General features: G+C 36.4%; 1 protein-coding gene across 1 annotated transcript; it reads left to right on the forward strand.

Annotated features, from left to right (window-relative positions):
- Nucleotides 1–5,955: 5,955 nt before the first annotated feature.
- Nucleotides 5,956–6,481, forward strand: LOC110709192 (uncharacterized mitochondrial protein AtMg00310-like). Its single transcript, XM_021887404.1, has 2 exons — nucleotides 5,956–6,075; nucleotides 6,122–6,481. The coding sequence occupies exons 1-2, from the start codon at nucleotides 5,956–5,958 to the stop codon at nucleotides 6,479–6,481; spliced, it is 480 nt and encodes a 159-aa protein (XP_021743096.1).
- The last annotated feature ends 6,678 nt before the right edge of the window (nucleotides 6,482–13,159 follow it).

The following is a 13,159-nucleotide window of genomic DNA, read 5'->3' on the forward strand; positions in this document are numbered from 1 at the left end:
GAATTTAAGTACGTCATAGTATGTATATACATGTATATATTTTGGGATTATAATTTAGAAAGTAACAACATTTATATATGATCTCCTTTGCAATAATATTCTCACAACATATATACTTTAAAATCAGAAAAAGTCCCTTGCATATGGTTTGCTCTCGTCCCTCGACTAGGGCTGTTCGTATAGTTCTGTTTCGAGTGAGTTTTTTTTTTTATTTCCCCATCAATATTCTCTGTTTTTCCCCTCTCATCTCTGCTTTTATCATGGAGTCTAATCTGCTGGAAGAATTGGAGAAATTGCAATTGACAGAAGAAGAGAATAAGGTTATTGGCGATGAGTGCGAAACCAGTGTCAATGAGAACACAAAGGCCCAGATTTCCCTGACTCTGTTGGAAAGCTTCTGATGACGAGACCGTTCAATGTCGAGGGGATGAAAAGAATGCTTCTGAACGTGTGGAAGGTTAGGGGTAATGTGGCATTTCGAATGTGGAAACAAACCTGTTCATCTTCCAATTCTTTACCGAGGATGATAAGAAGAAAGTTATGGAGGGATGCCCTTGGTTTTTTGACTAAAAATTGCTATTGCTGACTGAAATTATTAGCGATGAACAACCTTTGGAGGTAAGTTTTGTTAATTCCCCTTTTTGGCTTAGAATTAGAGACGTTCCTTTTAACAAAAGAACGTCTGAATTCGATGATGCTGATCCACTCGGTTGGGACGAATACCTACGGGTTAAAATCCTAATAGACATTCACAAACCCTTTCGTAGGGGGATTAAAATTGTTAATGGACCTTATTACAATATGAAAGACTTGCGAATTTTTGCTACGATTGTGGTAGAATGGATCATACTAATATCAAATGCCAATTTGTTGATGAGGACGAAGTGAAAAATGGAGTTGTTTATGAATATGGCCCATGGCTTGGTGCTTCTCCTAAGAAAGCTACTCGATTTTCAGTTTTTTATCGTGAAAAAGAAAAGACCTGGTTGTCAAAAATTAAAGCTCATGCCACTAACTCCCTGGCTACAATGACCCTTCGGTGCTGTGTAAGAGACCCCCTAGTGCAGCCCGTAAATTATCCTTCTCTGTTAATTTAAGCTCGAAAGTATCAGGTTTAGAAAGTGGGACATGACTCCTCAAGGTTCTACCAATGCTGAAAAGGAGGAGGGGGTGATCAATGCTGAGCAGGCCCTTGTTATTCCAAGAACAGACCTGCATAATTTAATTGCTATACCCGTGAATTCTGTAATTTCTTCTTCAGTTCAGGAAGAGAATAGCAAGAGAAAGAAAAGGGCTGGTGGTTACTCTGAGAAGACTTGGAGACGCATTGATAGAGATATTGATTTATTAATGGAGCAAAATGTTCTTAGTGGTAAAAGGAAGCAAACTTATCATTATGAAGAGATGGATGTGCACGAGACTTTGGTTGGGAAGAAATTTAAAGCTACCCTTGCGAAGACTCATCACTCCTCTAGTCCGGCGGAGGTTGACTCATCTCAACCCCGCCCTCAGCAATGAGTACCTTATGTTGGAACTACAGGAGACTAGCTAGCCCTCGTGCAGTTCGAGCACTATGTAAGTGGTGCAATTCCCGATGTCCTGATTTAGTGTTTTTTTTTTCTTAAACTAAAGTGAATAAAAAGATTGCTGAAAATAATAAAAATAGATTTGTTTTTTCTATGTTTTTGGTGTTGGTAGTATTGGTAGATCTGGTGGCTTATGCTTGTAGTGGAATGATAGTGTAGATTTTTCTTTATCCTCCTTTTTGCTTAATCATATTTGTCGAGATGTCAAAACGAGCCTTGGGGTTTCATGGCGCTTTGTTGGACTTTATGGTTGGCCGGAAGTTGGTAACAAAAACAAAACTTGGTCCTTAATTAGAAATCTTTGTGACAATTTTGACGGACCAATTTTCTTTGGAGGGGATTTTAATGAAATATTGTTGTATGATGAGAAGGTAGGTGGGGTTGATAATAAGAGGAGAGCCATGCCTGAGTTCCATGACACTCTTTGTGACTGTGATCTTATCGACCTGCACTTTGTTGGTCAATGGTTTACATGGGAAAGAGGGTTTGCAGACTCTCATCAGAGAAAGATTGGATCGTTTTGTGTCCAATAGCTCCCTCGACCTAGTTGTTGAGAATATGGCGACAGTTAAATCTGATCACTCACCTATTTTCCTCAAGGTTGGTGCTCATAGAAAGAAGAAAAAGAAGAGGTTTCTCTTTGAGACTTGTTGGCTCCTAAAGAATGAATGTATGGATATTGTCCAGTGTGCTTGGCGTGGTACAGGGGGGGAAAGTGGAAGAGCGGATCAAGAGTGTCGCAGGGGAACTCCAAGTCTGGAGTAGATGAAAATTCCAAGACCTAGAGAAACAGGTGGAAAAGCTAGAGAATGAGCTCAAAGAGACACAAGCTGAAGAGGTGTCAGATACTTCTCTTGCTAAGTGTGCGGACATCGAGAAGAAGCTTGACGAGTTACATGATAAAAAGGAAGCCTACTGGTATCTGCGATCTAGAGCCTCAGAAATTAAAGACGGGGAACGGAATACCAAATATTTCCACCATAAAGCATCGCAGAGAAGGAAGAAGAATGGAATTATGGGTCTATTTGACTCGGAGGGTACTTGGCGTGAGGAAGAGGAGGAATTGGAGAAGATATATCAGAGCTTCTACTAAAATTTATTTACAGCAGGTACTTCTACGATAAAAGCTTGTGATAAAGTTCTTTATTTGACAAAGCAACTTATCACCTTGACATCAATTCTGAGATCCTTCGGCCCTTCTCGAAAAATGAGATCTTTGATGCCCTGAATCAGATGCGCCCTTTCAAGGCCCCGGGACCTGACAATATGCATGCTATATTTTTTTCAGAAATTTTGGCATATTGTCGGAGATGATGTAGCTAGATTCGTTAGTAACGTTTTACAGGGTAATGAGTCTATTAGCCCTATTAATTTTACTAACATTGTCCTTATCCCGAAGGTCAAATCTCCTACTATGATGTCAGAATTTAGGCCTATAGCTCTATGCAATGTACTATAAAAAATAGCTTCGAAAGCCTTTGTTATGAGACTCAAATCTATTCTCCCAGTCATTATTTCGGAGAATCAGAGTGCTATCATTCCGGGATGGCTTATTATTGACAATGCCCTAATTGCTCCAGCATTGTTTCATACGATGAAATAGAGGAGTAAGAATATGAAGGATACTATTTCTATGAAGCATGATATGAGTAAGGCCTACGACAGAATACACTACTAAAATTCGGCTAAATTGCGACTGTTTTTCTACGACCGTCTGAAAAACGGTAGCAAAATATGAAATTTGCGACCGTTTTTTATGCGATCGCAATATTACGACTGCTTTGACAACGGCCGCAAATTTGCGACCGTTTTCAGCTTTTAAGACGGTCGCTAGGATGTTTTAACAATTAAAAATATTTCTAAATTAAAATAAATCGTTTGCGACCGTCAAAGACGGTCGTAAATGTCATAATCTGCGACCGTCCAAGAGACGGTCATAAATGTCCTAATCTGCGACCGTCAAAGACGGTCGTTAATGGCATAATCTGCGACCATCCAAGAGAAGGTCGTAAATGTCATAATCTGCGACCGTTAAAGACGGTCATAAATGTCATAATCTATGACCGTTTAAGAGACGGTCGTAAATGTCATAATTTGCGACCGTCAAAGAAGGTCGTAAATGTCATAATCTGCGACCGTCAAAGACGGTCGTAAAATTCATAATCTGCGACCGTCAAAGAGACGGTCGTAAATGTCATAATCTGCGACCGTCAAAGAGACGGTCGTAAATGTCATAATTTGCGACCGTCAAGACGGTCGTAAAAAGCTTTTTTTTAATAAAAAAATATTCGGGTATAAATACTCACCCATCTCACCTCAACCCTAATTTACTAACCCTGACAGCCGCCCCTCATTTTCACGCCCCTCTCCTCTCATTTTCTCTTCATTTTCTCCCTCCTCTCATTTTCACGCCTCTCTCCTCTTTTCTCTTCTTCTTTCCCTGACCTTTCCCCTTCTCTTTCCTCTTTTCCTTGATCTATTTCCTTCTCTTCTTCTGCTCCTCCCTCCGTCTAGGCAATAAAGAATCCTTATTCAACGAGAAACAAACGAATTATGGTGTTAATGGTCAAATTCGACCATAAAAATTCCAGATCTGGAGTTTTTTTGGTCGAATTCGACCATATGAAACATTAGAGGAAAAAATATTGACAAAGGTGGGTTTAATTTATGTTTGTTTTATATTTATGAGAGTTTTATTTCATGTTTGTTGGAATTTTTGTTGGAATTTGTTGGTTTAATTGTTGTGGGTTTTTTTTTTGGGTATAATTATTGGGTTTAATTTTTGGGCGATTTTTTTGTTTGATTTTTGTTAATATTACAAAGTATGTTTGATTTTCGTTTCGAATTTTGGGTTGATTATTGTTAATTTCATTTCGGGTTTGATTTTTTTGTTGATTTTGGTTTGATAATTGTTTTATTTTCGAATTTCCATGTGTTATTCTTTCAAATTTTGCTGTTTTTTTGTAATTTTTTATTTTTCGTTGAATTTTTGTTTGGATTTTTTTTTTCTGGGTTTGATTTTATTCGTGTTTGGGTTAATTTTTGTTGGTTTGTTTGGTTTTTGTTATTTTTGGGTTCCATTTTCGTTCATTTCAATTTGGTTAATTTTGTTTGATTTTTATGTTTGAATATTTCGTTCTTTTTGGGTTTATGTTTGGTTTTGTTTAATTTCAATTTGGTTTTTTTTTTGTTTGATTTTATCTATGTTTTGGGTTGATTTTTGCTGGTTGAATTCGACCATATTTGATTTTTATTGGGTTTTTTTTTGGGTTTCATTTTCGTGGTGGCTGGTTGGGATTGTCGAAGTGATTGGGTGGTGTTTTCGAGGTGTTTGGTTGGTGGGTAAAGGTGGTTGGCTGGGAAGAGGCAGTGGTGGAGTTGGCTTGGGTGGTGGTGGGGGGCGTGGTTGTGAAGAGCAGGGATGGGGGTGAATTTTCTTTTTCTTTTTCTTTTTTTTTTTAAATTTTAGCGACAGCTAAAAGCGGTCGCTAAATTGCGACCGCTGCTTTTACCGGTCGCAATTGTTTATATTTACGACCGTTTTCCTTGCGGTCGTTGAAATTAATAAAAACGGTCGCAATAAATCTGCGACCATCATAATAATTTTTTTTGCGACCAAGAAATAATGACCACCCCTTTACGATCGTTGACGGTCGCAATTATAAATTGCGACCGTTTTTGCTATTTTCTGCGACCGTTAGAGGCGGTCGCAAAAACCTTAATTTTTAGTAGTGATAGAAGGGAAATTTCTGGAAAAGCTGCTTTTAAAGATGGGATTTGCGGAAAGATGGGTGAAGATTGTTATGGATTGTGTGACCTCGGTAAAATATTCCTTTATTGTCAATGGTAATGTTTGTGGATCGGTGGTACCTACTAGAGGTCTTCGGCAGGGAGACCCTCTCTCTGTATTTATTTATTCTTGCAGATGCTTTCTTTGGTCTTTCACGGAAACCTTTACACGATGGCTCTATTCATGGGGCTAAGGCTTGCCGTGGAGGCCTAGTGATTTCTCACCTTCTCTTTGCAGACGACAATCATGTTTTTGCTAGAGCCAATCCAAGGGAGTGTTTAAAAATTGTCAAAATTCTTGACATATATGAACAAGCTTTCGGGCTAAAAATTAATTATGATAAATCGGAGGTCGCTTTCAGTAAAGGAGTCAATGCAGTCGTCCAAGAGGAGTTATTGGGAATTCGATCTTGTGATGCGCCGAGTATACAATCATGAGAGATATCTTAGAGTACCAACCATCATCGGTAAATCAAAGAAATTGATTTTTTCGGCTCTAAAGGATGGAATATGGACAAAATTATCGGGGTGGAAGGAATTTTTTTTGTCAAGAGCTGGGAAAGACATTCTTCTTAAATCGATGATTCAGGCTATGTCGACCTACACTATGGGAGTATATAAAATTCCTGCCGAGGTGACTGATCATATTCATGCTATGATGGCCAGATTTTGGTGGGGTCAAGATGAGGCGAAACGGAAGGTTCATTGGAAGAGTTGGAAAGATCTATGCTCTCCAAAATGCTTAGGGGATATGGGTTTTAGGGACTTTGAAAGTTTTTAACGATGCTCTTCTCGGTCGGCAATCTTGGAGACATATTAGTAATCCAGACTCCCTTTTAAACAAGGTGTTGAGTGCTAAATACTATAAAGGGAAGAGCTTCCTTAAAACTAATCTCGGAGTAGGGGGCAACTTCTCTTGGCGAAGTATATGGCCCTCCAAAGGCTTGCTCAAAGAAGGGATAATATGGAGAATAGGGAATGGATCTTCCGTTGACATATGGGATGACCCTTGGGTGGACAATGGTACTAGCAGATTCATCGCTTCCCCTGTGTCCGATGAAGTTTCCCATGTTAGTGACTTGATTGACCATAATGCAAGAGAGTGAGATGTTTCGAGAATTGAAAAGATCTTCAATAAGGAGGACGTTCATAGCATTCTTGCCCTACCCTTGAGCTCTACAGGGGGTTTGGATTTCATTTCTTGGGCTTTTTCTATATGGCAAGTACTCGGTGAAGACGGCCTGTATGCTCGGTAAGTCTTGCAATCTTAAGAATTTTCACAAACACTGGGTTGAGTTATGGAACTTGAATGTTACTCCGAAGGTTCGTCATTTTATTTGGAGAGTGTGTACCGTTACTCTTCCCACTCGTGCTTATCTCCATTATAGACACATGACTGATTGCGTTGAGTGTCCATGGTTTATGGATTTCCCTGAAACCATGAGCCATGTTCAGTTTCATTGCTCGACTGTTCGCAATCTATGGTTGGACTGTGACTGTGTGGAGATGTCCCTATGGCCATCAGGTTTGTCTTTCTTAGATTTCATCGTTTCTTGGTTAAAACTGGACGAGAGAAAGAGGTGTAGGGGTGCTATATTGATGTGGCATATATGGTGTAGAAGAAATGTAATGATTTTTAATAGCAAGGACACCTACCATCCCATTATCATTAAGCGGGTTTTTCGCTTAGCAGCTGATTGTATGGCTTATTCCAAGAGGATTTATGGGTCTACGAAGAAGCCTTCTTGTAGAAGCCCGAAATCTTGGAAAGCTCCTCCAGAAGGGATGGTCAAAATCAATTGTGACGCCTCCCTTGCTGAGGATGGATGGATTGGTCTTTGTGTCATCGCTAGAAACCATGAAGGAGTATTAATATTTGCTACTACTCGTCGCTGCAAAGCTTATTAATTGGCCCCCGATCATAGCTAAAGGGAAGGCAGTAGCGTGGGCTGTCAGACTTGCCACCAGCTTCAACATGGGAAATATCATACTCGAATTTGATAGCAGTCCTCATTAAGCAGCTTGAAAAAGGAATCACTTTCTTCTCTGATTTAGACTTTATTTTAGATGATATTTTATTTTCTTGCTCTTTTCTTTCTTCTGTTTCTTGGAGCCATGTCAAACTTAGTGGAAACATAGTTGTTCATAGTTTAGCCCGTTTGACACCCAATGGTACTGAACAATTATGGGAGAACCAATGCCCTTGTGAGTTTTCTCCATATGTCTTGATAATTAAATTATCAATAAAAAGCTCCTTGAACTTTTCCTCAGAAAAAAAAATTTATTCTCACTGTTGTGAAATAGGGTGAAAATATGAGAGATGGAGAGAGAATTAATCTGTGTAATCTACTTGTATTCCATATAATGAGATATATATACACACACACACACAGTACAAGTGATAGGGTTTGCTTAGAGAATAATAAACCCTAAAATCAAGAAAGTTCTGGAATGATACAAGGGTATAATGGGCATCCATAAATATATATTTCATAACACTCCCCCTTGGATGTTCATTATCTAAGAATGTGCCTTGTTAAAACCTTATTAGGAAAAACTCTCTAGGATAAAAACCTAATTAAGGAAAAAGAGTACAACATTCTTCGTAATACGCTTGGGATATTGCCTCGTTAAAAAGGCTTACCAAGAAAACCCAATTTGGGACAAAACCATGATCAAGGGAAAAAGACTGCAGCGCGTATTTGCTCCCCCTGATGAATGCATAACGTATTAGCGTGAAATCTTCTAGTGCAATAAATCTCATGCGATATGTTTAGGTAACTTCTTCCATGTAGCAGAACACCATTTCTTGATGATTGATCTTTTTAAATTGAACTTGAATCTTCAAATCTTAAAATAGACTTATTGAGTCGTCTTCATTTCTTCATACTTGTGGAAATAATACAAGTATTTACCACTATTTCATTCGATAGTTTTGTTTTGAATTATCATAAAAATTAGATGTATGCCTTCTTCTAGAGGTCATATATACTACAAAATGATGATTTCATGGAAACACTTGATATCATATTGATAAGTGTCATTTATGTAGCTATTTTTAAGAGTTTTCTAGTTAGTTTTTCATAGTTTTTATATCTTTTTACTTAGTTTTAATAACGTTTTACTACATTTGTCATGATTGCGTGTGAAATGTCGTTATTGCTCAATTTTGGCTTTTCTTGCATATTTTGGTTGCTTATGGCATTAGATTATACTTTATTGGTTTATTCTTATGTTTAGGAACACTTGCATAAGTTCATTGCTCAAGATTGAAGAAATATAAAACATAAAAGAACAAGTAATGAAGAAATGTGCACTTGATTTGCAATGATTGAACTTCAAACGCCTATATCTTTTGATCTACAAAACATTTTGGGGCGATTTTAATTGGAGATGAAAGCTTATCTCGAGAGCTTTCCAACGACAGGTCATATGCCCAATTCTGTTGTAAAACGTGGGAGATATGCTCATTTGAAGCTGAGCGTTTATCCCAGTCCGATAGGAGCGGGCGCGTACCCTATGAGGAGCGTCCGCTCCAAACTTTCTGGAACGATCCTGCCATATTTTGCTGCAGCTAGGAGCGCCCGTGCACGAAATTGGAGCGCCCGCTCCTCTGCGCGCTGCTCGACTTTTTGCGGAAGGCAATATAGTAAGGGGTATAAATAGATTTTTTGCTCATTTTAGATGGAAAAATTCATTTCTTCAGTAGTTTTAAGATTAGTTTTATGTTTTTAGAGAAAGAAACTCTCAAATTTAAGAGAGAGAAAGTGAGAAACACAATGGTTTTCATGGATTTTGGATAATCAAAGGAGGAATTTTATGATTTGAAGATCTCCATCTTATATCAATGAGCATTCTTACTCTCTTTTCTCTTTATGCTTTCTTTAATTGCTTTGTTAATCATGTTTGAGTAGGTTTCCTTCTACTAGGTGTTGAGTTAAGCTTTGTAATGTTTAATTGAGTTATTTGAGATAAATTTGATGATAATTGTGTGATTAAATTGATTGAATTGATGATGGCATGTTGTTTGTTTTAGATTGGATTAATCTCCCATGATAGCAAACTTAATTGCATATTAGTTCTAGTTTAACAAGGGATTGTGAATTAGAATTGTTATATTTGATTGCATATTGGGTAAATTTCTTCTATGCACCTAGTCAATGAGGGATCTAGGCTAGGAATTTGAGAGATTGCTCTTGAGTGTAATTAATTCCCATTTTAATTCTTTCTTTGCATGATTGATTTTCAAATTGATTCTCATTAACTTGTTAATTGTTCAAAGTGGATCTTTACCCCTAGTAGACTTTATAATATTTGTTCTTTATATGTGTGTTAGTGTAGTTGTAGTGTCCACTATCCATAAATCGACTTCGGTGTAGCTTAAGCATTAGATCGAGAACAATCTAACATTACCGTTCCTTGTGGTTTGACTCCGAACTTACCACTAGACTTGTTTAGGGGTTAGTTTAGGATTATAATAAATTTTGTTTGGCCGTGAGGAGGTTAGTCAACGACCTAATTTCCCCGTGCTCAAAATGATATTTCATTTTCCAATATCATATGAATTAAGAAATTAAACTAATTACATATTTTGCTCATGGCTCTTCTAGACCATAAGAATATTATTCTCACTCGATGGTATCTCAACTTTATTCTTTAATTAGACATTTCATGTTTTATATGAGAGTTCGCCAATGAATACATAGAGTTGTTGAATCTCACATACTCTAACTTCAGGTTGAGATATCGATGATGTAGTCATATTGACTTTTCATGAGTTTGATAATAATTCCAATATTCAAGATATAAAATATGTAGTGCTGGGTATTTAAAGACGTTGTATATAAGTTCTTCATGAACTCTTCTTACATGAATCATAACAAGCTATTATTAAAACGACGTCCTAAATAATTTCATCACTAATGTAAGCCCATTGGAATATAAATATTTCTTTGTAAGTTCCCATCAATGTTGTATATACGATTTACTATACATTGGACGGACATTCACACATACCACAATTATAATATAGAAACTAGCTAGTGCATGAAATATGAGATATAGGAATCACGATAAGATATTGAACAAAATATACTATGAGTAATGCATGTAACGACTTCCTAAACGTGCAATAAGCAATCCATTAACCTATGCCTCACGCATGCACATGGGTATAAGACTCAAATTAATGCAAGACAATGTACAGTGTGGATTTAATAATCCATATTTCATTGGATTTTTGGTCCATGATAAATTTTTGATGATTATCATTATGTCGACATCATTATGGAAATACGTTTTAGATCCCTTATTCAATAGTCCATTCTATCATGCATATGCATATTATTCATCGGTTCCATTATGTATCGGTATCATAAAATTACTTTAAATTACATTTCGCATGCTATTTTTAATGATATCTGAATACATTTCTCATTATTGGTACCATCATAACATTTCTTCCATAATAGGCCATCTATTATGATAATTCAGATATCTATACCACCTATCAAGGGTATTTCTCACACTTGGCATTTATATACCATTATTATACTTTAAAAGTATCAACTGCTCTATCTTTCCATATATCGCATATTTATATTTGAACCAATCATACCAACTACACTTCAAGTGCAGTGATTTAAAGAAAAATTGGCAAGATCTATCTTAATGTATGCACATAATATCATTATCACTATAATCAAAATATATCTCTCTATTCCTCTAGATGTGTCATAACGATATACAAATCAAATCATAGATGTGCAACATATGTGTAAGGAATATTTCAAGCATTACTCCAAACTTGAACCCCACTCTGATCTTACACTTAAGCATGGTGGCGTCCAAAGGGAAGGAAGTTAGAGCAAAAGAGTCGTCAACAAGTTTTAGGAACTTGTAAACCGTTCACAGGGTGAAGGTTACACCCCTTAACGATCCAAGACATCGTTAACTCCAATAGGTCTGGAACCAAGACTGGAAGTTCCGGGATGAAGGTACAAATCCAATCTAAACGAGAAAGAACCTGCCCTAATAATAGGCCTCTACTTTATTCTTCTTGTATTCATGTGCGCTTTTTTACTAACATGCAATCATTAAGTTTACCCTAAACCTGTTTATCTATGTTGGTTGAATATTAATGCACAATAAATCTGTTATTGGCGATCACTTGAATTATAAACATATTATCCTTAACAAGATTATTAATTATCTTATTAAGCATGATTACAAATACAAATTCCCTTTAAACATGCATAAAAGGTGTGATCAAGCAATAAAAATAATAATATCAAGCAACATAATAATAATCATCATCATAATAATAATCAAAATAGTCATGTTAAAGCATAATATTAATAGCAAGATCCTAGGCATGATATTGACAAGATTAATAACAAACTCTAGCATGTCACTAACTATTAAAGATCAAAACTTTAGCCCTAACATGATACTAACATGATATTAGGAAAGAAAATAGGAAGCATTCTTCTAATCATACTTGATATTAGAAACATAAACTAACCCTAAACATGATACTAGGAAGTAATAAAACATCCTAACATGATACTAGGAATCAAAATAATAATCTAAACATCATTTCTATATCAAAATATCAATAAAACAATTAAAGTACTTACTTGGATGCCTCGTATCTCTTTCTAATAACAAAATACACACGTTAGTAATTTCAAGGAAAATATAAAATCAAACAATTAAATTAAATAATTGAAATAGAGATTTGGGACCAAACCCTCAAAAATATCAAACCTTTCACTTTTAGGGCGAAGGCAACTTCGAACTTGGCTAGGTGTGTCTAGTGCTAATGTATGAGGAATTGTGTTTGTAAAAGGCTAGGCTAGAAAGAGGGAGAGAGAGAATAAGCTTTAGCTTAGAGAGAGAAAGAATTAGAGAATTCTGGTTACTGAAAATCGAAGGTCCAGGGACCCTATTTATCAGAAAATAGTCCGGAATCGATAGAAAAGAATCAGTGTTCGAAAAGGAATAAAATACCTCCCTGTCACCAGGGCTCGTCGCCAGGTGACGAACCTTTCGTTTGGCGATGCATAAGGTTTTCACGCGTTTTAAACACAGAATCCACTTCTTGATAAAATCAATTCATAAAATCGTACGAAGGGGTAAAATCGTATTTTCATATAAAACACTTCTTTTATTCCAAATAAAACTCATAAAACATATTTATCAATCCTAATCCCATTAGGATTTAAAAGAACCCTCTAGAAGATTCTAGAAGACTATAATCATTCCTAATAGCTTTAGGATGATAATTAATAATAGGCCCTCCTCTAGATCATTGGGCCGCATATAAGAACCAAATCGGGCCAAATTCAGTATTTTGGCCATAACTTCCTCATTATTCTTAAAAATTGGGCTCATAATATATCGTTGGAAAGCTCTTTTCGAGTTCCATACAACTACACCATTATTGGACCCTTGTCATGAACCAAACTAAACTGGAATGACTATTTTCATAAAATAGAGTAGGTTTTCAAAAACAGAAGAAAGATTTTTAATAAAAGCTAACCGCAATATTAGACTTTTCACACTTTCACTTCATTCGATTATGATTCGACGCGAAAGGTATTCATCACCGGGTTTGGTTTTGGGGAGACACATTTGGGTGTCTACAATATGTGGATACAAAAGTTGGCATGTAACTTTATAAAGTATCATTAGAGGGATCAACTAATTATAGTTTTATAATTTTTCCAACTTACTTCAATTCTTATCTCAAATATTGGGGCAATTTTTCACCAACTTAGAAT

The sequence above is a fragment of the Chenopodium quinoa genome, unplaced genomic scaffold (assembly GCF_001683475.1).
Source record: "Chenopodium quinoa cultivar QQ74 unplaced genomic scaffold, ASM168347v1, whole genome shotgun sequence".
Taxonomy (NCBI): domain Eukaryota; kingdom Viridiplantae; phylum Streptophyta; class Magnoliopsida; order Caryophyllales; family Amaranthaceae; genus Chenopodium; species Chenopodium quinoa.

Bases quoted from the DNA above. Each gene is read 5' to 3' on its own strand.
- LOC110709192 (XM_021887404.1), top strand. From the start codon at position 5,956: ATGATTCAGGCTATGTCGACCTACACTATGGGAGTATATAAAATTCCT. The intron at 6,076-6,121 runs GTTCATTGGAAG...CAAAATGCTTAG, and splicing joins AAGATGAGGCGAAACGGAAG to GGGATATGGGTTTTAGGGAC.